Source organism: Peromyscus leucopus, chromosome 3 (genome assembly GCF_004664715.2).
Source record: "Peromyscus leucopus breed LL Stock chromosome 3, UCI_PerLeu_2.1, whole genome shotgun sequence".
Taxonomy (NCBI): Eukaryota; Metazoa; Chordata; class Mammalia; order Rodentia; family Cricetidae; genus Peromyscus; species Peromyscus leucopus.
The window spans coordinates 152,655,847-152,680,342 of record NC_051065.1 but is presented as its reverse complement, the minus strand read 5'-3'; the positions used below and the strand labels follow the sequence as shown (position 1 = coordinate 152,680,342).

Genomic DNA, 24,496 nt, shown 5'->3' with positions numbered 1-24,496 from the left:
GAAAGGCAATTTTAAAAAGCTGTAGAAAATCATATCTCATGGGAGCTATTTCAAACAGGCAAAACTCAGATGGAAGTGTGACTTTTGGATATCCTATCACAGAATAGAGTTAACTAATTTTTATATATGAAAAGAAAGATTGGACTCATAAAGAACTAAAACTGGTATATTAAAACATGACAATTGTTAAATTGAAACAAAAAAAGCAGCCTTTTCCTTAAATGCTTCTTCTAACACACTTTAACATTTAGCATTTCAAAAGAACACAATAAGTACTCTGCTTCTTAAGATGGAATGTTCTCTTACTTTTAGTTGAATGTTTACATTTTTAAGTTGATTTCAATCTTAAAATTCAAATTGCTTTCAAGAGATTTTACTGGGAGAGGGAAATGTTTTGGTGGTTTGTGAGTTTACACATTCCTCAAAAGTCATGAAAATATGACTTAATCTTAAAATATCTTTTACATTATCTTTAGACTATATGGATTTTTATTGTACATAAATTAGGCTTCAATATAGTTGGCTTTTAAAAGTTTAACTTATTGGGGTTGGAGAGATGGTTCAGTGGTTAAGATCCCTGGATGCTCTAGCATAGGACCCTGATTCGGTTCCCAGGCCACATGGAGGTTCATAACCATCTTGAACTCCAGTTCCAGGGGACCTGATGCCTTTTTCTGGCCTCCATGGGCACTGTACACATGTGGTGTACATATATACATGAAGGTAAACACTCAGACATGTAAAATAAATCTTTTAATAAAAGTTCAGCTTATCTTAAATTCAACACAAAGTCAAATTGAGTTTCCAAGTAGTTGCCACCTTCAAATTTATTTCATAGCTCAAACTGTCAAGAAATATAATGCACTATATATGCTTTAAGAAAAAGAGAAATCTAAGAAATATCCATTAAAGCCTATAAAATTATTCTATAGTTCTAAGTAATCGTATTGGGTGAAGATTAAGTAAATCTGTACAAAATATGGTATTTAAAGAACTTAGCCACGTCTGCAAGTTCAGAGTTACCTGAAGTTCTGCATAAACTGTGAAAATGCTTCAGTCCTTTCAGCAAGTGGCACAATGATATTGATAATTGATCTCGTAATGTCAATCATCTCATTCTTCACTTTCATGAGTGGCCCAAAAGGGCGGAAGAGGGTCACATGTCTGTATTCCATAAGGTCTGCTTTCTTAAAAAAGAGTTCATACTGTGTGCCTTTATCTCTCTCAGTACGATAATAGCCTAAAGGAAGGAGTTTGGAACAAAAACAAGTTCATGTCAAAGTTCAATACAGCAGGAATACAGACTTCACTCAGGCAAGGATCGAAAGCATTAAACCAGACTGTGGGGACTTCATCTATCTGTGAAAATACCTACTACGTACAGCCAGAAACAACTACTCTTTGGAAGAAAAGTTTCACAAAAGAAGTTTTTTGCTCTGGTACATTATTCAATCCACAAAATAACATCCAATGGTAATTATTCCTTTTTACATACGACTTTCCCCCCTTAATACCAGACCCTACTGCCACAGTGCCAAACAAGTACTTCTGTAATATTGAATTCTGAGCCCAAGAGTCAAAACTTTTATTACTTGGTTCAACTCAACAAAAATTAATCAAATACCTTCATGTTAGTCATAGAGGATACAGAGACCATGTGGTCTCAGTTATGAGGGAGGGCCAGTCTAGTGAGGAAGACAGAAAAATAAACAGTAACAATATAATGTGTAATATGTGTATGTATGTATATACACATATGTATAGACACACATGCATATACATATAGATATACATATATACACATACACAAACATATACATATAAGCCAGACAAAGAAATATTAGTATAGATTTTAATACAATGATTTGAGATGTGTTTAGGAGACTAACTAGGCAATATGAGTTATAAGTGTAACACTCAGGAGTAAAAAGGTTAGCCTTACCCCAACCCTCCTAAGGCTTACAGTCTAAAAAGAACCACTACCAGGATACAGGCAACACCACATAATGCAGCAAGTTCTGTGACAGAGGATGCATTATAGAGTTGACAAGAGCACACAGAAAACATCACTATTTTAGGCTTGAGGTTAGAGGCCACTTCCTGGAAGGAATGGCATTTACACCAAGGCCGGGAAGAGGAACAGACGTTGCTTAGTGGTTGCCAGGAATTAATTTAGGAGAAAGACAGCCATGGCACAGTGGAGGAAAAGTAAAAGACAGACTATATTCCAGCAAGGTGACAGGCACTAAGGAGAACTATAAGCAGAGGCTGCAGGACATACAACTGTCATGTTCAGAGCAGGTATAAGGACATGTCATATGCTACTTAACTATCCTATTTCCTCTGCAGCTTTCAGTTCTGCCATGAAATACAAAAAAACAAAAATAAAAACAAAACAAAAAAAACCCCAAAAAAACCCCTAAGCTTTCCAGAAAATTGGGAGAATTTTGAGAGAAACAACTAGTAAAAAATTGGCATGACTTAACAGCGGGGGGAGGACGGAGGCAGCCATAGGAAGAAGGTAGCTAAAAGGCCCCAGCAAAGCACAGCGCCTTGCCCAACAGTCCTCAGAAGCCACACAAGCGACAGCCATGACAATCTGGAGTCAAACAAAATGCTTATGTGGTAGGACATTTATAGAACAAAGCAAAAAGAACTTTTAAAAACACTTATATCCAAAAGGGTGTTCTTTGCAATTCAATATCTAGCAGTGGGCACTAATATGGACACAGGTAGGGAGGGGTGTACAATTATTTCTTTTAGAACAGCTAACAAATATCTAAAATGTACATGACCTTTAAGCTATACACCATCTTAAAAACCATATCCTGAGTCTGGAGACAGCGCAGAGGTTAGGTGCACTGGCTGCTCTCCTAGAGGACCCGAGTCTGACTCCCAGCACCCATACGGCAGCATAACCGTCTGTAACTCCAGTCCCAAGGGATCCGACACCTTCTTCTGGTCTCTGCAAGCCACGCACACACGAGGTGCATTATACATGCAGACAAAAACACCCCACACATAAAAATAAAGGAAAGCCCATACCCTTTTCACAGTTTGTATTATGAAAATGTGCTACTTCCTTATGTTTCCAAATGTAAAACTATGTATTCCCTTTGATGCTGCGACCATTTGCTTCTCTCAAAATGGAAAAATACCATTAACCTACTGTATTAGATTTTCTCATTCCTTATCAAATGGTTTTCAAATTTTGAATCTTAGTTCATACGTTTTTAAAAACATAAGAGGAACATCAACACCAGATAAGAGAGGAATGCAAATCACATGGCCTACAAGAGTCCTTCAGCTTAATAGTCTTGTATTTAGGCTTAGATTTACTCTGTTTTCCCAACTCTTATTCTTGTTTTTATTATGATCTCATTTTAACTTTTTCCAAAAGCTATTTCAAATTTTTAGTGAAATAAAATGGATAAAAATGTAAATGCTTTAGTACTGGGGTAATAATTGATACATTAGCATATGCTACTAGCATTCTGTCATACTAACGTAAGACTTTATCAAGCTATTAAAATTGTTTTTATATTTGTGTGTGTCTGTATGCACATGCACACGTGCCACAGCATGTGGGTGGAGGTCAGATGACAACTTGCATGGATCTTACCAACATATTTTTCATATTACCTTCTATGAAGTCATTTTCATTAAATATCAGTTTCTCTCCAAGGGGGCCCTCCTCATCTTCCTGTTCATCATCTTCATCAGGATTATTAATGACCTCCAAGCCAGCTTCAATAACTTCTACCAATTCATCTCGTTTGTCTTTTCTAACTGGCTTTTCTTCAGGATGGCGAGTGAGACCCATTTCCAACTGAAACACTTTCATTAAAGTGAAACTTTCAAAGGGAACGACTCCGTACTCACTGGGTAGTTTGGCTCCTATGCTAACTTCAGCTCTGTCGATCTGGGAATGAAGAAACTCTAAGAGATCACTAGGTGTCTGCTCTCTGTTGCCTTGATAGCCTATGCCATTAGCCCCTACATGCTTTTTCTCTTGCAATGATCTCATCTTCTCACTCATTTCTTGTAATTCTTGCTTTAGCTGGGCAATCTGGCGTTTCAGACTGGTTGCCCTGGTTTGGTAATGTTCTTCTTGCTCCTGCAGGAGGGCCTGGTAATATTCTTTACCATAATTTTCTCTACCAACACCAGGAAGAGATGCATTTCCATCAGTCTGGGGGGCACATTCCAGGAGGTACATAAATAATACTAAGCTGAAGAACAAAGCAAGGCCCAAGAGCAGCCACTGGGTCCGGCTGTGAAGAATCGGTCCTCTTCTAGACATCCTCACCACTGTGTGTTTGCCTAACCAGACAAGCTCTCTGCTTGTTCATAACTTTAGCGAAAAATTACCAGGAGTTAAAAACAAAATTAGGATTTCCATAAAAGGTACCCAAGTGAACTCAGTTGTAGTTTAAAAAGATTCTTTCTTCAATAGTCATGACTACTTGCAGAAGTGAGAAATTAAGTGTATGTCCTGTATTGTTACCATGATATCCACACTAAGCAATCTGATCTATAAAATCCATTATATGGGTGGTGACTTTTCTGAAAGAAACAGATCAGAGTCAATCAGAATTTTGTTTCTGTAAGTATATCAAATTGTTGGCAGCTAAGTTACTACTGTATGTAGAGTTCCAGGAAGCTGCTAACACAGTTCAAAATAATTGCTAAGCACTGGGAGAAAATATTCAGAAAAATACTACATAAAACATTAAAATATTACCAGGTGGTGGTGGCGCAGGCCTTTAATCCCAGTACTTGGGAGGCAGAGGCAGGAGGTTCTCAGTGAGTTTGAGTCCAGCCTGGTCTACAAAGAGAGTTCCAGGACAGCCAAGACTGTTACACAGAGAAATCTTGTCTTGAAAAACGAAACAAAACAAAAAAAAGATTGTGTCTAAAACTTTCAACCCATTTGTTTATAGACTCATTACACCTCCTGGATCAAAGAAACATCAAAATTATGTTCAGGTTTTTTTTACACAGGTTCTAATGAAATCATTTTAAAATCATGCTCCTTATAACTCTTTATTAACACACCACTTTCTAACTAGAGCATGTAATATGTGGGAATTGGACTTCTGTATGTAGTTTTTATTTTTATTTTATTTATTTATTTATTTATTTTTGGTTTTTTCGAGACAGGGTTTCTCTGTGTAGCTTTGCGCCTTTCCTGGAGCTCACTTGGTAGCCCAGGCTGGCCTCGAACTCACAGAGATCCGCCTGCCTCTGCCTCCCGAGTGCTGGGATTAAAGGCGTGCGCCACCAACGCCCGGCAGTATGTAGTTTTTATTATAGCAATAATGATTTACTGCATGACAAAGTTCTTCCAGTTATACTCACTCTAGCTCACTAATTTATTGTTCAACTCAACCAATCTAGGGAGCAAAAAATCAAGCAGGGTGGGCACAATTTCAAAAGGTCACAGACATCTGGAAAACACATTAAAAACATTTTTATATCCAAAAGTCCTCTGGAAAAGTCATTTTCCAGTGGATGACACAGCAAGAGATTCCTTATAATTCTGGAAGATTTGGAGTCGATATAAAGAAAAAACACAAAAGATTTAATTAATTGTCTGCCCTGAGAAAAACGGTAAATTTACAAAAGTCTATGCTAGCTTTCATGTTCCACCCAGTCGTGTGGGTTCTTCCAGCTAATTCTAAACTAAGGATTACTGACTCTAGAAATAGAAGAGATTAAACTCGGGCAAGAGGAGGCAAGAAGTCCTCTGCTGCAAATAGAACTTTCATCCAATCAAGTGTTTCTGAGTAGGATAAAGTGACATGCCAGGGGACATTTCACAGGGATGCTTTCTTTAGTGCGGCACAAGCCAGGAAGCTGATCAGTGAGGACATCAGTCCTAGTTACCTGCTTTCTTAGTCACTAGGAAAACCTGGGTGCCTGCTGCAGAAAATTCTGCATCGTGTACTTTTTTGTGGCAATTTGCCTTAAAATGTAGGCAAGATTAAAACTTTTTATGACAGTAGACCACAAATAATAGGCTTAACTTCCCTAAGCCATTTGTTATCTTAGTAAATCAAATGACAACCAAGTATCCTGAAAAATTTAATTCACTAAGTGTCTTTTGCTATGGCAATATCTTTTATTATGAAAACATTTACAATATGATTATAAATCTTATTTAAATGTTGGAGAAAAATAGGGGAAAATTTAAGTTTTAACAAGCTAATTAAACGACAATGCGAAGCTAATATTAGTTCTAAGGATTTACCATTGCTTAGAAACATAATCTTTGACCAAAGTTATTACTAGCCTACTTGTTAGGGAAAAGAAAGGCTACAGTTCAAAGTGTAGAAACATAATCTTTCATAAACTGTTAATAAACCGGTGGTGGTAATCCCAGGACTCAGCAGGCAGAGGCAGGTAGATCCCTGTGAATCCAAGGCCAGCCTGGTCTACATAGTGAGTTCTAGGATAGCCAGGGCTACATAGTGAGACTCTACCTCAAAAAAATAACATCAACAACAAAAACTGTTAATAAAGATTGACATACTTAACCATACAATATACTCAAATGATTTTGAGTGTAACTTAAGTGTAATCATAAAGTAACATATGTTCTGTGTACCACAACCTTTTATTAATAGGTCACTTCATAGTCTTTTCTTTTATGTATATGATATATTTTATACAATGACCTATAATTCATAACGAGTCACTACTAAAGGTTTACTTTTCAATGAAAGAGAAAATATGAGTAGCAGTAAGTTTTGCATTGTGATCAAATTAAATTGTGTGTGTATATATGAGACTTCCATGTAATTGGGTTGTGATTAAAAAAAATCCTAAAAGACTCTAATTTAAGACCCGTTTTTCACATATTCCATACAATCCTTTCAGGACAGTGCTAGTATTAGCCTCATTTTGTAGAAAAAAATTGCTCAGAAATAAACAGATTTGAATAAGGTTATATAACCATTAAATGGAAGCATTAAAACAAAGGTGCTCTTTCTCCCATTTTATAAAAATATAGATTTTATAATATCCATGTGTGATTTAATGTTGCAGTTGATTGTTTTCCACTGAAATGAAAGAAATGCTGTTATAATATTTGCACAGCTCTATGGTAGTTATTAAATCTTACTTGCCTAGTTCCTAAAAGGAACTCTGGCCACATATCACAGGGCCAGATTATAATGGTTCTAAGCTAATAAGAATCTTAGAAGGACTAGAGTTACAGTTCAGTGGCGGAGTATCTGCAAGTATGCTTGAGGTCCTAGGTTCAGCACTCCCCCATTCCCCCCCCTACGTATGTACACACACATGTACACACACACCTTTCTGCTATTACACCTTAAATCCATCTTTTGTGCACTGTTTATGTGTTATAGATATGACATTCACTCACAGCTCAGAGTTAATTCAACCAACCTCTAAACACAGTGAAGTGTCTGAAGAGATAAAGAATATTGTAGTGACAGGAAAATGAGAAATTAAAAATATATAAGACAAAATCAAATATTTTTAGAGTTAGTTCAAAGAATTTTAAAAAGTTATCAATTCTAACTCAAAAAGAGACTAAGAGACTTCATCCTAAAATGGAATAACAGCGACCAGATTTACCTTTATGTTTCAAACAACCAAAATCTTACAGCCCACCTCCTGCAAACACTGCAAAATATGAAACAACAGTTTTCCAGATGTTGAACATCAGGTATTAAAGTGATCCTTGGAGAAATGAGAAACAAGTCATTACATATCTTACTGAAGCTGTTTCTGATATTAAATATAATTTGTATGTATAACTCAGGAAGGCATGCCTAAGCAAAGTCCAGCAGGTTTCCCGAGTTGACAGGATGGACCTGACACTCTGAAAAGACCAAGGCAGTAAGGGTTCAAAGGCTACAACTCCAGAGACCTAAAGAGGGTATCCTTTGGGTATTCAGCAGAGTGATTGCTCATTAGTGCAGGCTTTTGAAGAAAAAAGCCAAGGAAAGGACTATAAGAAACTAGAGGACACAAACTCCAACATTTATATAGGACCAAGAATAGTATATGCTCCTAGCAGACAGACTGGAAAACTTAAACTTCATGGGGCACTGGGTATTCAAAAAAGTCTTGCCTCGATCTCAGCCCCAGCAGTCAGCCAGCGGGCAAGAGTCCTGTAGGCAGGCTACTCCACTGTTGCCACTACCCATTAGACTCTGTAACCTACAAGACCCCAACCCACGGAACCCATCATCCTCCCCCCTGACCAACCATTCCTTACAACATCAGCAGCCCCTAGAGCACAAGCACCAGCTGCACCAGCTGGAAGAAGAGCAGCCTCCCCATGAACAGCGCCCCCCCCAGCAACATCAGCAGACGCTAGAGACACAAGGGCCACCACATCAGCTGAAAGGACAGGCACAGGCAAAATCTACACCCGATGGAAGAACAGACCTCATAGGCACAAGGAAAGTCCACACCAGCCAGAAGAACTGGATGATATGCTGGACCTAGGCACCCAAACCCCCACAAACTTCAGCTGAGACAACCCTACTCGACCTGACAACCAGCCAACCACCAGAACTTTGGCCGTTCAGGCAAAAAGACAAAAAAGGAACAAAAGACCCACCCAAACAAAGACATCACAAAAATCAACACCTGTTCCTATAATATTTCAGATATGTAAACAGTAGTGTAAGAATACATTCAACAACATAAAGAGCAATATGGCACCACCAGAACCTGGTGGTTCTAAAACAGCAAGACCTGAACATCCCAGTGCAGATGAAGCAGAAGAAAACGACCCTAAAAATAATTTTATGAAGATGATAAAGGCTCTTAAAGAGGGAATGAAAAATTCCCTTAAAGAAATCGAGGAAAAGACAAACAAAAAAACAAGAAGAAATCAATAAATACCTTAAAGAAAGCCAAGAAAAACAATCAAACAGGTGAAGGAAACAGTTCAAGACTTGAAAATTGAAATAGAGGCAAAAAAGAAAACAAAAACTGAGAGAATTCTGGAAATGGAAAATCTGGGTAAACGAACAGGAACTATAGATGCAAGCATAACCAACAGAATACAAGAGATGGAAGACAGAATCTCAGATGTTGAAGATACAATAGAGGAAATAGATTCATCAGTCAAAGAAAATGTTAAATCCAACCAATTCTTAACAGAAAACATCCAGGAAATCTGAGACACCATGAAAAGACCAAACCTAAGAATAATAGGGATAGAAGAAAAAGAATTTCAGCTCAAAGGCACAGGAAATATATTCAACAAAATCATAGAAGAAAACTTTCCCGGGGCTGGAGAGATGGCTCAGCGGTTAAGAGCACTGGATGCTCTTCCAAAGGTTCTGAGTTCAATGCCTAGCACCCACATGGTGGGTTCACAATCATCTGTAATGAGATCTGGTGCCCTCTTCTGGCTTGCAGGCGGCATACATACAGGCAGAACACTGTATGCATAATCAATCAATCAATCAATCAATCAATCTTTCCCAATGTAAAGAAGAATATGCCTATGAAGATACAACAAGCTTACAGAACACCAAATAGACTGGACAAAAAAAAAAGTCCCCTCACCATATAATAATCAAAACATTAAATATACAGAATAAAGAAAGAATATTAAGAGCTGCATAGAAAAAAGGCCAAGTATCATATAAAGTTAGACCTATCAGAATTACACCTGACTTCTCAATGGAAACTCTGAAAGTCAGAAGGTCCTGGACAGACATTTTGCAGACACTAAGAGATCATGGATGCCAGCCCAGACTACTATACCCAGAAAAACTTTCAATCACCATAGACAGAGAAAACATATTCCATGACAAAACCAGATTTAAACAATACCTATACACAAATCCAGCCCTACAGAAAGTACTAGAAGGAAAACTCCAACCCAAGGGTGTTAGTTGTACCCATAAAAACATAGGTAATAGATAATCTCTCACTAGAAAATCCCAAAAAAGGGAAACACACACACACACACACACACACACACACACACACACACACACACACACACTACCACCACCACCAAACTCCCCCCAAAACCAAAGGAAAAAAAAAACATGAATTAACAATCATTGGTCATTAACATCTCTCAATATCAATAGGCTCAATTCACCTATAAAAAGACACAGGCTAACAGAATGGATATGAAAACAGGATCCATTCTTCTACTGCATACAAGAAACACACAACTTCAAAGACAGACATTAACTCAGAGTAAAGGGTTGGGAAAAGATTTTCCAATCAAATGGACCCAAGAAACTGGTGTAGCTATCCTAATATCTAACAAAATAGACTTTAAATTAAAATTAATCAAAAGAGATGGAGAAGGGCATTTCATATTCATCACAGGAAAAATCCATCAAGATGAAGTCTCAATTCTGAACATTTATGCCTCAAATACAAGGGCACCCATATTTGTAAAAGAAACATTATTAAAGCTTAAATCACACATCAAACCCCACACACTAATAGTGGGAGACTTCAACATCTCACTCTCACCAATGAACAGGTCTACCAGACAGAAACTTAACAGAGAAATAAGGGAACTAACAGATGTTATGACTTAAATGGACTTAACAGACATCTGTAGAACATTTCACCCAAATACAAAAGAATATACCTTCTTCTCATTACCTCATGAAACTTTCTCCAAAATTGACCATATACTTGGTCACAAAGTAAATCTCAACAGATACAAAAAAAAAAAATTGGAATAACCCTCTGTATCTTATCAGATTACAATGGCTTAAAGTTAAAATTCAACAACAACACAAATTACAGAAAGCCTACAAACTCATGGAAACTGAACAATGCTCAACTGAATCACCACTGGGTCAAGGAAGAAATAAAGAAAGAAATTAAAGACTTCCTAGAATTCAATGATAATGAATGTACAACATACCCAAACTTATGGGACACTATGAAAGCAGTGCTAAGAGGAAAGTTCACAGCTCTAAGTGCCCACATAAAGAAGTTGGAGAAATCTCACACCAGCGACTTAACAGCACACCTGAAAGCTATAGAACAAAAAGAAACAAACTCACCCAGAAGGAGTATACAATAGGAAATAACCAAATTGAGGGCTGAAATCAATAAAATAGAAACAAAGAGAACAATACAAAGAATCAATGAAACAAAGAGTTGGTTGTTGGGTTTTTTTTTTTTTTTTTTTTTTTTTGAGATAAACAAACCCTTATCCAAACTAACCAAAAGGCAGAGAGAGACTATCCAAATTAACAAAATCAGAAATGAAAAGGGGGACATAACAACAGACACTGAGGAAATCCAGAGAATCATTAGGTCATACTTCAAAAACCTCTACTCCACAACATTGAAAAATCTAGAAGAAATGGACAATCTTCTGGATAGGTACCAAATACCAAAATTAAATCAAGACTAGATAAACAATTTAAATAGACCTATAAGCCCTAAGGGAACAGAAGCAGTCATTAAAGTCTCCCAACCTCCAAAAATCCCAGGGCCAGATGGTTTCAGTGCAGAATTTCAAAGAAGAGCTAATACCAATACTTCTCAAATTGTTCTACACAATAGAAACAGAAGGAATGTTGCCAAACTTTTATGAGGCTACAATTACCCTGATACCCAAACCACACAAAGATGCAACAAAGAAAGACAATTATAGACCAATCTCCTTCATGAACATTGATACAAAAGTACTCAATAAAATACCGGCAAACCAAATCCAAGAATACATTAAAAAAAAAACAAAAACCCATCCACCATGATCAAGTAGGCTTCATCCCAGAGATGCAGGGGCGGTTCAACATACAAAAATCTGTCAGTGTAATCCACCATAAAAACAAACTGAAAGAAACAAAAAAAAAAAAAAAAAAAACCACACATGATCATCTCATTAGATGCTGAAAAAGCCTTTGACAAAATCCAACACCCCTTCATGATAAAGGTCTTGGAGAGATCAGGGATACAAGGAACATTTCTAAACATAATAAAAGCAATTTACAGCAAGGCAACAGCCAACATTAACTTAAATGGAGAGAAACTCAAAGCAATTCCACTAAAATCAGGGACAAGTCAAGGCTGTCCACTCCTCATATCTATTCAATATAGTACTTGAAGTTCTAGCTAGAGCAATAAGACAACAAAAGGAGATCAAGGGGATACAAATTAGAACGGAAGAAGTCAAACTTTCACTCTTTGTAGATGATATGATAGTATACATAAGTGACCCCCAAAATTCTACCAGGGAACTCCTACAGCTGATAAACACCTTCAGTAACATGGGATTACACATGGCGGGATACAAGATTAACCAAAAATAAAAATAAAAATAAAAAATCAGTAGGCCTCCTATATACAAATGATAAACGGGCTGAGAAAGAAATCAGAGAAACAACACCCTTTAAAATAGCCACAAAAATATAAAATATTTTGGGGTAACTCTAACCAAACAAGCAAAAGACCTGTATGACAAGAACGTAAATCTTTGAAGAACTAAATTGAAGGAGATATCAGAAGATGGAAAGATCTTCCATGCTCATGGGTAGGTAGGATTAACAAAGTAAAAAATGACAATCTTACCAAAAGCAATCTACAGATTCAATGCAATCCCCCACCAAAATCCCAACACAATTCTTCACAGACCTTGAAAGAACAATCCACAGCCCTAGAGAAACTAGGTAACAAGGAGGACCCTAAGAGGGATGCAGGGATCGCCCTGGGAAGGGGAAACAGATGAGATCTCCTGGGTAAACTGGGGGTGGGGTGGGGAGAGGGAAGAGGTTGGGGGGTGGGAACATGAGGGATCGGGATGGTCGAGTTGGAGGAAGTACAGAGAGGGAGAACAATGAAAGAGATATCTTGATAGAGGGGGCCATTATGGGGTTAGGGAGAAACCTGGTGCCAGAGAAACTCCCAGGAATCCACAAGGATGACCCCAGCTAAGACTACCAGCAATAGTGGAGAGGGTGCCTGAACTGGCCATCTCCTGTAATCAGATTGGTGACTACCCTAATTGTCTTCATAGAACCTACATCCAGTGACTGATGGAAACAGAAGAAGAGATCCACAGCCAAGCACTGGGCCAAGTTCCAGGAGTCCAGCTGAAGGGAGGGAGGGGGGATTATATAAGCAAGAGGGGTCAAGATCATGACGGGGAAACCCACAGAGACAGCTGACCCAAGCTCATGGGAGCTCACAGACTCTAGACCAACAACAGCTAGGGAGTCTGCATGGAACTGACCTAAGACCTCTGCATGTGTGTGACACTTGTGTAGCTATGTCTGTTTGTGGGGCCCCTAACAGTGGGACCAGGATCTGTCCCTGGTGCACAAGCTAGTTTTTTGGAGCCTATTCCCTATAGTGGGATGCCTCGCTCAGCCTTGATGCAGCGGGGAGGAGCTTGGTTCTGCCTCAACTTGATATGCCTTGTTGACTCCCGTGGGAGGCCTCATGCTTTCTGAGGAGTGGGGCGGGGGAGGGTTAGAAGGGAGGTGGGAGAAGGGAACAAAAAGCAAGGAGGGAGGGGAAACTGTTATTGGTATGTAAAAATAATTTTAAAAAATTAATAAAAAAAAGTCTTGCCTCAGTAGAGGGAAATAATTAACTATAAACATTCATCTAACTCCTGCCAACAAATATTAAAAGCAAACCCTGAAAGAATTAAATTGTTTCCCTATGGTACCATAATTTTCAAGAATATAGGAATATAAAATATTTGGCATACTATAAAATAGAATTTATAATATCTGACACTCACATAAAAATTATTCTATCTTAAAAGTGCTATACAAAAAATGCATCCCATATAAGGAACAAAGACAGGAGTGACAGTCTTGCAGGGCTGGAGAGACGGCTCAGTGGTTAAGAGCACTGGCTGCCTGTCTTCTAGAGGAGCCAAGCTCTGTTCACAGCACTTGCATGGAGACTTACAGCCATCTGGAACTGCCCAGCCTAGAGGATCCGGCACCCTTTCTGGCCTCCTCTGGTACTGAAGGGACACTAGCCCTCCTGAGCATAGCTCTGGTAGGCCTTGCCCTTCTACCCTATTCCCTTTGCTTTGCTAAAAAACCATTCGATTATATTCCTAAAGCTAGCCTCCAAGGTCTGTTCCCTTATTTGGCTACTTCCTCCTCCTGAGGCTGACCACCAAGGTCCAGCTATCATCAAAGTACTGAAATCCAGCCATCAAAAGCCTCCTTTGGCTTGCCCAATTAAAATTAAACACTTCATTCTAACATGAGGGTTCCCCTTGTACATTGATAAACTGCCATTTTCCTGAGCCAATACTTTTCTTTTCAGGTACTGCACACATGTGGTGCACAGACATATGCAGACACAACATTCAAACATGAAAATAAAAATAAAATCTCAAAAAATTAATGAAACAAAATGAACTCTTGGAAACAATACAAGTGAGAAAAAGTGGAGTGATTTTGTAAATATTCAAAGGAAGAGCTAGGGAGATGGCTCAGCAATTAAGAGCACTTGCTGCTCTTACAGAGGACCTGGATTCTGTTCCCAGCACCTACTTTGTGGCTCACAATCACCTATAACTCCAGTTCCAGGAGATCCATGCCCTCTTCTGACTTCTGGGGGCATCACACACGCATGGTGCACATACCTACATGCAAGTAAAACACTCATACATATAAAAAAATAAGTTTAAAACCATTTTAAATATTCAAAAAAATAAACCAAACTAGAATTCCATGCCCAGCAAAAAATAACTTTTGAGAATGTTCACTACAGTTCTCCACTCTACCAACTGAGGATTCATCAAGATAATCTTTGAAAAACAAAGGTAAAATATTTTTATTCAGACATAAAAATAAGATGAAAGAATTCATCACCATCATGCTTGTGCTATAAAAAGGACAACAGGCCGGGCGGTGGTGGCGCACGCCTTTAATCCCAGCACTCGGGAGGCAGAGCCAGGCGGATCGCTGTGAGTTCGAGGCCAGCCTGGGCTACCAAGTGAGCTCCAGGAAAGGCGCAAAACTACGCAGAGAAACCCTGTCTCGAAAAAAAAAAACAAAAAAACAAAAAAACAAAAAAAAAAAAAAAAAAAAAACCAAAAAAGGACAACAGATCTACAAAAAGCAATGTAAAGCACTGGAAATGTTAACTACATTGATAACTGGCTTCTTACTCTAAGTTTTAAAAACTAAGCACAATTTTATGAGGTTTTTGTGTTTGTTTTTAAGATAGAGTCTCTCTACAAAGCCCAATTGTCCTGGAACTCACTATGTAGACGATGCTGGCCTCAAACTCATAGCAATCCTCCAGCCTCAGCCTCCCAAATGCTGGATTATATATGCACAAGCTACCACAGCTATTTTTTTAAAGTTCTTTTTTCACACAGCAAAACAAAGCCACAGAATTACCTGAAGACATAACTACTATCAGAATACTGTTATGTCTGGGAAGAAGGAGATTACAACTGTTTATTTCTTAAGCACTCACAAATGTTAAACATTTAGAAATGAAGGAATTGATCATCAGAAAGCAGCACTTATTCCACAAATGCTTGAGAGCATCTACTGTGTGCCAAGTACTATGCTTAATACCAAGAACACCACCAAATGGATCCTTTTGATAAGGTGTTTCTGGAGAAAACTATAATCATAGTACTTGAATGTTGGCCATACAATGGCACAAAATGGGCCAGTCTGTGGTAGAATAAAAATGAGTTTGAGAATCTAGTCAGCTATTTAACAGTTATGTAATCTTAGGCATAAAATTTAACCTCTCTGCTCTATAAGATGAGGCAGTTTTCCTGGACAGCAAATTTTTAAAAATTTATTACTTTTAAGTGTGTGTGTGTGTGTGTGTGTGTGTGTGTGTGTGTGTGTGTGAGAGAGAGAGAGAGAGAGAGAGAGAGAGAGAGAGAGAGAGAGTGTGTGTGTGTGTGTGTGTGTGTGTGTGTGTGTGTGTGTGTGTAGCTGCCCCTGAGGTAAGAGATGCAGAATCCCTGGAACTGGAGTTCCAAGCAGCTATGAACTACCCAATGTGATGCTGGGAACCAAACTCAGGCCTTCTGCAAGAGTAGGATGTGTTTTAATCACTGAGCCACCTCTCTAGTCCCTAGATACCCAATTTTCCTTCTCAGATGTTATCATTCCTTTAATTAAGGATAAACTAAGTATGTATGTGTGCATGCACATGCACCCCCTTTTTGGTGGAACAGATTTAATTAAAATGCATACATTCTTTCAATAATTTGTAATTCTACTTTTAAGATTTTTTTAACTACACAATTATCAATACCAGTGTATAATGTTACATGCATAAGATAAATTTATTTAATAGTAGAATAAAAATAAAAAGCAAATTAGGGCTGGAGAGATGGCTCAGTGGTTAAGAGTAGTTGCTGCTCTTCCAGAGGACCTGGGTTCCCAGCACCCATATAACAGCTCACAACTATCTATAACTCCAGTTCCAGGGGATCCAATGCCCTTTTCTGGCCTCAATGGTCCATAGACATGCATGCAGGCAAAATATCATATACTTAATTTTAAAAAATGAAATAAAAGTAATTTATTGAAAAACAAAAAATAGGAAAGATGAAATAAACTATAAACATTTATGCAATAGAATATTTAAATGAAGCAGGTCTTTCTTTCTAACACATATAATACCTATAAAATGGCATGAATATATTACAAATTATTTTTCTCAGTTCTTGTCTGTATAAATTGCTTCAGAGATGGGTAGCCAAAATTTCAATATCTGCTCTACTTTATAAGTTCCTCTATTTCTATAAGCTTTAGTTTCCTCATCTAAGTGGGGATAATTATAGAACTTTATGGTGGTATTTTATTTGTACTGAAATGTGATTTTAATTGTATATTAATAAATAAAGTTGCCGGGGGGGTCAGAGCTATTAGAGCCATAGCAAGAGCATGGCGGTGGTGGCACACACCTTTAATCCCAGTACTTGGTAGAAGAGCTAGGTAGATCTCTGTGTGTTCAGGGACACAGCCAGCATTGGAGACATACGCCTTTAAGACCTGGAGGGCTGTACTTACAGGCAGTGACGAGGCAGTCACGTGTTTGGGTTTACAACCAATGAGAAGGCAGAACAGAAAGACTATTTAAAGACAAACACACAGGAAGTAGGTCTCTTTTGGAGAGGTAGGAGCACCGCAGGAGGAAGGGTAAGGTTTTAGCTCTGAGCTCTGACCTCTTGGCTTTCTCTTTTACATTGGTTCTGTGTTTCTTATTTAATAAGACAGTTAGTTACATCTACAGAACTTTCCTTGGGGTACTACTATAACAGTCAAGCAAAACCCAACAAGTATTATGTACTCAATAACTGTCAGGTATTAGTTTCCATTATGTAATATTTTTAACATTCAAAATCTATCAAGCTTTTCCTACATGACTTTTCAGTTTTAGTTTCTCTACCAGAAGAATTAATACAAAATTAATTAGCACCTTATTTTTCAAGCAGATAAGTAAGTTTCATTACTCTTTTTACATCCCCTTGAAATGTCAGTTTTATCATACACAAAATGTCTTTATGTAGAGAGCTCTGTAACTGGCTTCTAAACCAGAGGTAAGCAAAGATTTTAAGTCAAAGCCAGTCAATTCTGCCTTTGTAGCAGCCACAGACAATACAGAAATTACAGAAAAAGTTGAGTTTTAAGGGCCACTGAAATCTGAACTTTATATACCCTTCATGTCATAATGTGTTACTTTCCCATAGTATTTAAAAATGTAAAAATCTCTCTCAGGCCACAGGTCATATTAGTACAGGTAACCAGCTGGACATAGCAACTCTTATTCTAAAACTTAATTTTCTTTATACGTCTCAGTTTTCCCCTAAGCCTTACTCTCTATATGTTGTTCACAATAGGTTTGAACTCGTGAACTCAAGTGATCATCCTGCCTCAGCCTCCTAGAGAGCTGAACTACAGTTGTACATTACCACATCTGGGTTTCTCTGTGTAACAGCCCTGGCTGTCCTAGAACTCACAGAGATCTGCCTACCTCTACCTCCTGAGTGCTGGGATTAAAGGTGTGCGCCACCACTGCTCGGTCATATCCAGTTTTAAAAAAGAAAGGGTTATGCTTATAAAATTTCATAAAGTAAATGAATAGGATAAAAAAGGTAAAACATAACCAGGCGTGGTTGCACACTCCTTTAATCCCAGCATTCAGAAGGCAGAGGCAGGCGGATCTGAGTTTAAGGCCAACCTGGTCTACAAAGCAAGTTCCAGGACTGTCAGGGCTGTTACACAGAGAAGCCCTGTCTTGAGAAAAAAAAAAAAAAAGCTAAACATGAATTAAAGGTATATAGTGAAAAGTCTCTCTTCTACCAACCCCCAATTTTTGTGTATCCTTCCAAAATTTTGGCCACTATTAAGCATCTTGGCATCTTGCCTTTCATATACCTGACTTTGAACACAGCATTCCACTAGCATACAAATCCTTGAAATGAAACCGCTGCCTACATTCCCTTGAATGTAATCAGTTCCTACAATGTCCCTTGCCCAGGACAAGCTTCCAGTATACCTTTAACTACTTTCTACTTGCCAACTGCTATCTCTAGATCTGGAATGTCCTTCCCAGCTCCATGTGTTTAAAGCCTTGGCTTCAAGCCTCTGGTGCCATTGGGAAGTAGCAGAATCACTGCTCCAGAAGGAAGTTAGGTGACTGGGAGTGTGCTCTTGTGTGTGTGTGGTGGGGGGGAGGATACTGAAGTTTGGGTCCTTCCTCACTCTCTTAGCTTTTTGGTCCCAAGGTAAGTCACACATTTCTGCTACCATGTTGTGCTGCTGCAGAACCAAAGCAACAGGGCCGAGTGAACACAAGCTGAAACTTGGAGAAAAAATAACCCTTTCCCTTTTATTTCAAGTATTTTATCACAACAATGGCAAGCTGACTAACTGCCACATTAAAATTTTTCTCCAGTTTATTAAAGACTTAAAAATTCAGCCTGGGCATGGTGGTGCACATCTTTGTATCTCAGCACTTGGGAAGGAGAGGCAGGTAGATCTGAGTTGAGGCTAGCCTGGTCTTAAGTTCCAGGACAACCAGAGCTATACAAAGAATTAAAAAAATCCTTAGTATTACATTTAAATTTCTTAGCTAAATGTATTTATAACTTGGAGCTAAGAAATGTTTCACTGCTTTCTTTGAATTCCATACATATATTTTCCTAAAATTTTAATTTTGATACAGTACATCTTGTATATTCTACTGAATGTGGGTGAAATGATTTTGTTCAGCGATAAGGTTCCAAGTTCAAAATAATCCTATGGGCATTTTTGTTTGTTTGTTTGTTTGTTTGACTTCTTTTCTGGGACAAAAATCTCCTAATGTAGCCAAGACTGACCTTGAATTCATGATCTTCAATTTACCATGTGGTGGGATTACATACATGCATGACCATGCCCTGTTACCATAGACTCTTTAGAACACAACACTACTGTCATACAATGTTTGGAAATCTGATTTCTATTCCTTTATAAATAAACAAAACATTGTTTTTAGAAGCTTATAAAATTATATACTCATCTGCACAGTTCATAAATTTTATTAGACAGCATCTAAGTGTGTCTTCAACAATATTAAGAGTTTTGGTGTATCAATTCATTCTTAAACTCGTACACTTCTGCTTTGAGAAATATCCTTATTTTCTTGATACATATCTGGTATCTTGGAGAACAGCAATCAGGAGCTGCTGGCACACCAGCCCTTCGAAAGGTCATACTTTCAGATTTTTTAGATCATCTTCACCCCAGGAAAAAAAACCCAGAAATTAGAAAGGGAGGGTTTGATCTATGTTTGCCAGTATTCTGTCCCCTAAAGGATCTCGATATCTTTCTCTCTCTCTCTCTCTCTCTCTCTCTCTCTCTCTCTGTGTGTGTGTGTGTGTGTGTGCGCGCGCGCGCGCGCTTGCGCGCGCGAGCGCATGTGCTCAGTCAGCAAAGCACCTTTCCAAACCTGAGGGTACTAATTTTTAAAAGTCTTCAACTCAATTGCTTCTTGCATTTGCCTAAATTATATAATCTGACTTCCTACAGATGTTTAGTGATTTCTGTTCTGTTACGGAAATAACTACACTACTGCAATAAACTCCCATCTGAAACTAACCTTATAATTAATTTAATTCCGTTTTACACTACACCTAGTACTGTGTGGCATGACAGTAACTGTATTATGTTTTCTGTCTTGAAATCTCATGATTCTCCAGCCCATTTTTAGTTGTATCTTTCAGTGCTTCATTTCCTCTGGTGGCTACCACATTTCCCCTGACAACCACTAGCTTGAGTAATACAGTTCTTACCTAACTGTTATCAAACTGTACAGTCATATCATGGCCCGCTCTAACTGACTTGTGGGTAAAAGATAATGAAACATAATGAGTCTGTGAGAAAATTGTCAGCGTGTCAGGGTGTATCCTTGGCAGGCCTGGAACTCACTGAGATCCGCCTTCCTTTGCCTCCTGAGTGCTGGGATTAAAGGTGTGCACCACCATGCCTTAACTCATAATTGCTATACCTTTAAAACCAACCTTTACTGTTGTATTAGTTAAGAGATTCTGTTACATTTTTAAAAGCAATGTTATACCGTTCTTAACATCTAAAACAATAATACACGAAACCGGAAGCACACACGCTCGTAACAGAAGAACCGTCACACCACACAATGGAACATTACAAAAGAACTATCAATAACTATACCATGACATGAATGTCACCATACCAAAAAACATGAAGGATGACTTCCACAAGCAATATTCTGAGAATACTACATATTAACTCCACTAATAAGAAGCTCAAAAGAGAACTAATGGCTGAGGAGACACGTCAGAATACAGATGGGGGAAGCTGGGTTACACCCGACTTGGAAGAAGCAGAGTACTATGGAAATATTTTAGTTACAATCTGATGTGTGTAGCAGGAAACAAGGTAATAAGCATGTAAGGAGTCACTGACCTATATAGTTAATATGTTTGCATTTGTTGACTTCATGTGTATTTTGTACCTCCACAAAAGAAGTGAAGGAGGAAAAAAGGTAATCTCTAAATTACTTGAAACTAAAGCTGATTGCTTAGATTCAAATCCTCTAAGCCACATATACTGGAAATCTAAATCCTTTCTGCATTCTTTTAGTCAGACAATTTTAAACAAATGGTAGCAGATAGTAATACAAGATGTTCCTGAACTTTATGCCATAAAACACTTTTTGTCACTTCTCAAATTGAAGGTGTCTTTATCTATCTATCTATCTATCTATCTATCTATCTATCTATCTATCTATCTATCTGGTTTTTTTCGAGACAGAGTTTCTCCGGGTAGTTTTTGGTGCCTGTCCTGGATCTCACTCCGTAGACCAGGCTGACCTCGAACTCACAGAGATCCGCCTGGTTCTGCCTCCCGAGTGCTGGGATTAAAAGGTGTGTGCCACCACCGCCCGGCCCAAAGGTGTTATTTTAATACACCTTTAAAAGATAGCCTTAATCTACAAGGACTTAAAGGCCCAGGGGCCTTCAACGACACGTACTGTCAAGACACTGCACACACACGTTTCAAAAGCAGGCTAAAGACACCTCCAGGATTTAACAAGAGCTTAAGGGGAAAAGCTTTGGATCTGTAATCCAACTGTCATGCTGCCAATACCATCACCACAGACACAAGCACCGCCGTGGTGTTTGACAAATTACACAGCCACTTGCTCAGAAATGCAGGAATTTTCCAAACTATCCGGTCATTCTGACAATTCCCCGTTTTTCCAGGCTCCGGGGGGTCACCGATTCCTACTCCAAGAGCATCTTTTAAAGGAGGTCATTTTTATCAGAGCCAGGAGGGCTGCTGCCAGAGGACGCTTTTAACCCCACAGTAAAAAGTTTAGCCACTCAGCCGAGACGATGGCGAGTAGGTTTAAAAAAAAAAAAACCGTAACTGACACGCCAACCAACGGTCTCTGGCAGCAGCCGGCTCCTGAAACCGGACCAGACTCGGGAGGGCGCGTCAGGGAAGCGCCGCGCCCGGCTGCGTCCCGTCCCGGAGGGCTCGTCGGAGGGGACCGGCCGCCGCCCAGAGGCGCGGCAGGCGAGGGCGGTACTCACCGCGCCCGCCGCTCAGCGCCGCCGCCCCTGGGGAACTGCACACCTGGCCAGCGCCCTGCGCTGGCCGGCCCGGCGCGCCGCCGCGGAGCACCGCCACTTCCGGCGCGTGCGAGGAAATGAGGGAAACGAGGGTGGGGCGCCACCGCGCGCCCGCCCACCACGGCCAGGCCCCGCCCTCGATGGCCAGGACCCGCCCTCCACGGCCAGGCCCCGCCCTCCAGGGCCTGGCCTCGCCCTTTACAGCCAGGACACGCCCATTCCTCCTTCTTCTGGTCTATGCCTGGCACAGAAAGCTCCACAATTGAGACCGTGGATTCATCTAAAAACAAACAAACAAAAACCGAGTGCCTGTGGACCTCCAAAAAAGGATGAAGGATGAAAAGCAAGCTCCTGCAGGGACTCGGAGTATCAAGCCAAATAATATAGATTGGCTTTGTAAAGATCTCTGCCATAAGACTTGGAGAACAGCAATGTGTAGCAGGGTCCTCTTCTGGGGCGCTATGATGGGGACCAATCGGTCTCCAGAGCTGTCTGAGCATCCTCAGGGGAGCTGGGCCCTAGTCAACGAACCTAGCCTGCCAATGGCATTTGGGTGAGCCATTCCATTTTACTGGACCCAAGTTCCCTTACATGTTAAATTATGGAGTTTAAGTAGACAGTCTGGTAAGCGGTTTTAAGGTCTGGAATTGTATGATTTTTAATGAGTAAAAAAACAAAAACAAAACCTCTCCAACTCTTGCCCCTATCCAAATGATTGCTGGGGGAGTATTCTCAAGGCAGTGTCCACCAGGAATACTAGCACAAGCAGGTGAGAGGCTAGCAGTACAAGGGTGTCTGGGTAGAATGGGGTGGTGCCAAGAGGCAGCTCTGGTGTGTGTTCCGCTCTGGTTCTGTTTTCTTTACAGGGTTGCCTTGGCAGACTCCCTGGACTTAGCCCTTCTGACTCTGAGTTTTCTCATCTGCTTAGTGGCCAATAACAATAATACATGTTCCCTAAAACTGTGAGGATTAGATGCAATTAGAAAAAGTCACTTTATTCTAGTTAATTCAAAAATAGAAACATGGAATGAAGGCAAAGGGACACAAGACACAGAAGAGAACATCTAAGGCACACATATACTCCACCCCCCGGCCCCCCAGCCTAGTTTCAGCTCCATCATAGTTGGTTTTTAAAATCTTTCCCCTTTTTCATAATGGATAAGTGAATTCAACTTTTTGTTATTGAAGGAGCAAGAACCACAAGAAGAAAGAAAAAAGAAAGTTTGCTTGTGAAAGTAAAATCCTAAGCACAACTCCATAGCTTCAGAATGGCCATTCTGACTGTCTAAAGTCCACTGAGATGTGTGGAGTTTGGGATAGGGCAAGTGTTTGAGTGGCTTCCTTAAACCAGCTGCATGATGTTTTTATTTCTAAATTAAATGCCATTTTGCATTGGAAGTGTTTGGGATTATGGCTGGCAGACAGCAGGCAACTAACCCATGCTTACTGTAACTCATGAATGTATTAGTAGATGGATGATTGAGATGACTGTGAGGTTGCATCCTATAGAAGCAGCATTCCAGGGGAGAATATTTGTTCCTAATCACAATCACTGACTTTATTAGCTGACAGCTGTTGAGATATCTTTAACCCAGTTGTTCCCCTCAAATGCCGTAAGAGAAAACTTTAAGAGTCTGGACCACCTACTTCTAAGACAGGCTTGCTGACTGAATACCCCGTCTCTTCTCAACTTTAAGATCTCACTCTTCCCCATGTCATTTTGGAGCAACTGTAAACAAAGTTCTGATTCCCCCTGACTCCTGCCTGGCCCCGGGATAAACAACTCATCTGGTCACAGATTCCATTAGCCTATGCTTTCCTGAAGAGGCCAATCTTTTTGCCTCCTAGTACTGTAGGGATCGTTTCCATGTTCAGTACCGACCTTTCTTGAGCAGAAGGCATGTGGCCTCCCACTAGTCAGCTCTCTTCCCAGATAGCAGGGTAAGTGCTTGTGTGACGATTAGCTACCTGTGTAAAGTGTCTCTAGTACATGGATTTGTCATGCTATTTATCACACAAGTGTGAGCACCCAGCTCAGGAGTATGAGTGTAAAGATGCAATAGAGTTCCCTCCTAGGAGACTTGGAGCATGGAAACTTCTAGCAAGTGATGAAGTGCACAGCACTGCTACATTTCCAAGATAAGACAAAAGTTCTCCAAGGTACTAAATAAGAGTAAATATAAATGGCACCTCACTGAAATGTTAAAGAATCGTGATGCCAGATTGGCAGCTTTGGCACCTTTAGTCCAAGCTTACATCGACTGAGTACTCACTCTATCTGCCGTTACATCAGTGGTTGCTGAGAAGAAACCCCAGAAGCCGTGTGTGGCATCTGCCTATAGTCCTAGCACTCAGGAAACTGAGGCAGAAGAATACTAACCTTGAGGCCTGCCTGGACTACATAGT

The 24,496-nt window shown here is 39.6% G+C and overlaps 1 protein-coding gene across 3 annotated transcripts in view; it reads right to left on the bottom strand.

Annotated features, from left to right (window-relative positions):
- The window catches only part of Csgalnact2 (chondroitin sulfate N-acetylgalactosaminyltransferase 2), a 42,663-nt gene extending 20,499 nt beyond the window's left edge, over positions 1-22,164 (bottom strand). For 2 of the 3 annotated variants that reach the window (XM_028864066.2, XM_037204229.1), the window contains exons 1-3: positions 22,052-22,164; positions 3,643-4,566; positions 1,024-1,240 (exon numbers count right to left, since the gene is read on the bottom strand). In XM_028864066.2, coding sequence (XP_028719899.1) covers positions 1,024-1,240; positions 3,643-4,303 — 878 coding nt within the window. In that variant the 5' untranslated portion in view covers positions 4,304-4,566; positions 22,052-22,164. Of the gene's footprint in view, positions 1-1,023; positions 1,241-3,642; positions 4,724-22,051 lie in introns of those variants that run through there. The other variant, XM_028864067.2, reaches the window with a different exon arrangement.
- Between the last annotated feature and the right edge of the window lie 2,332 nt (positions 22,165-24,496).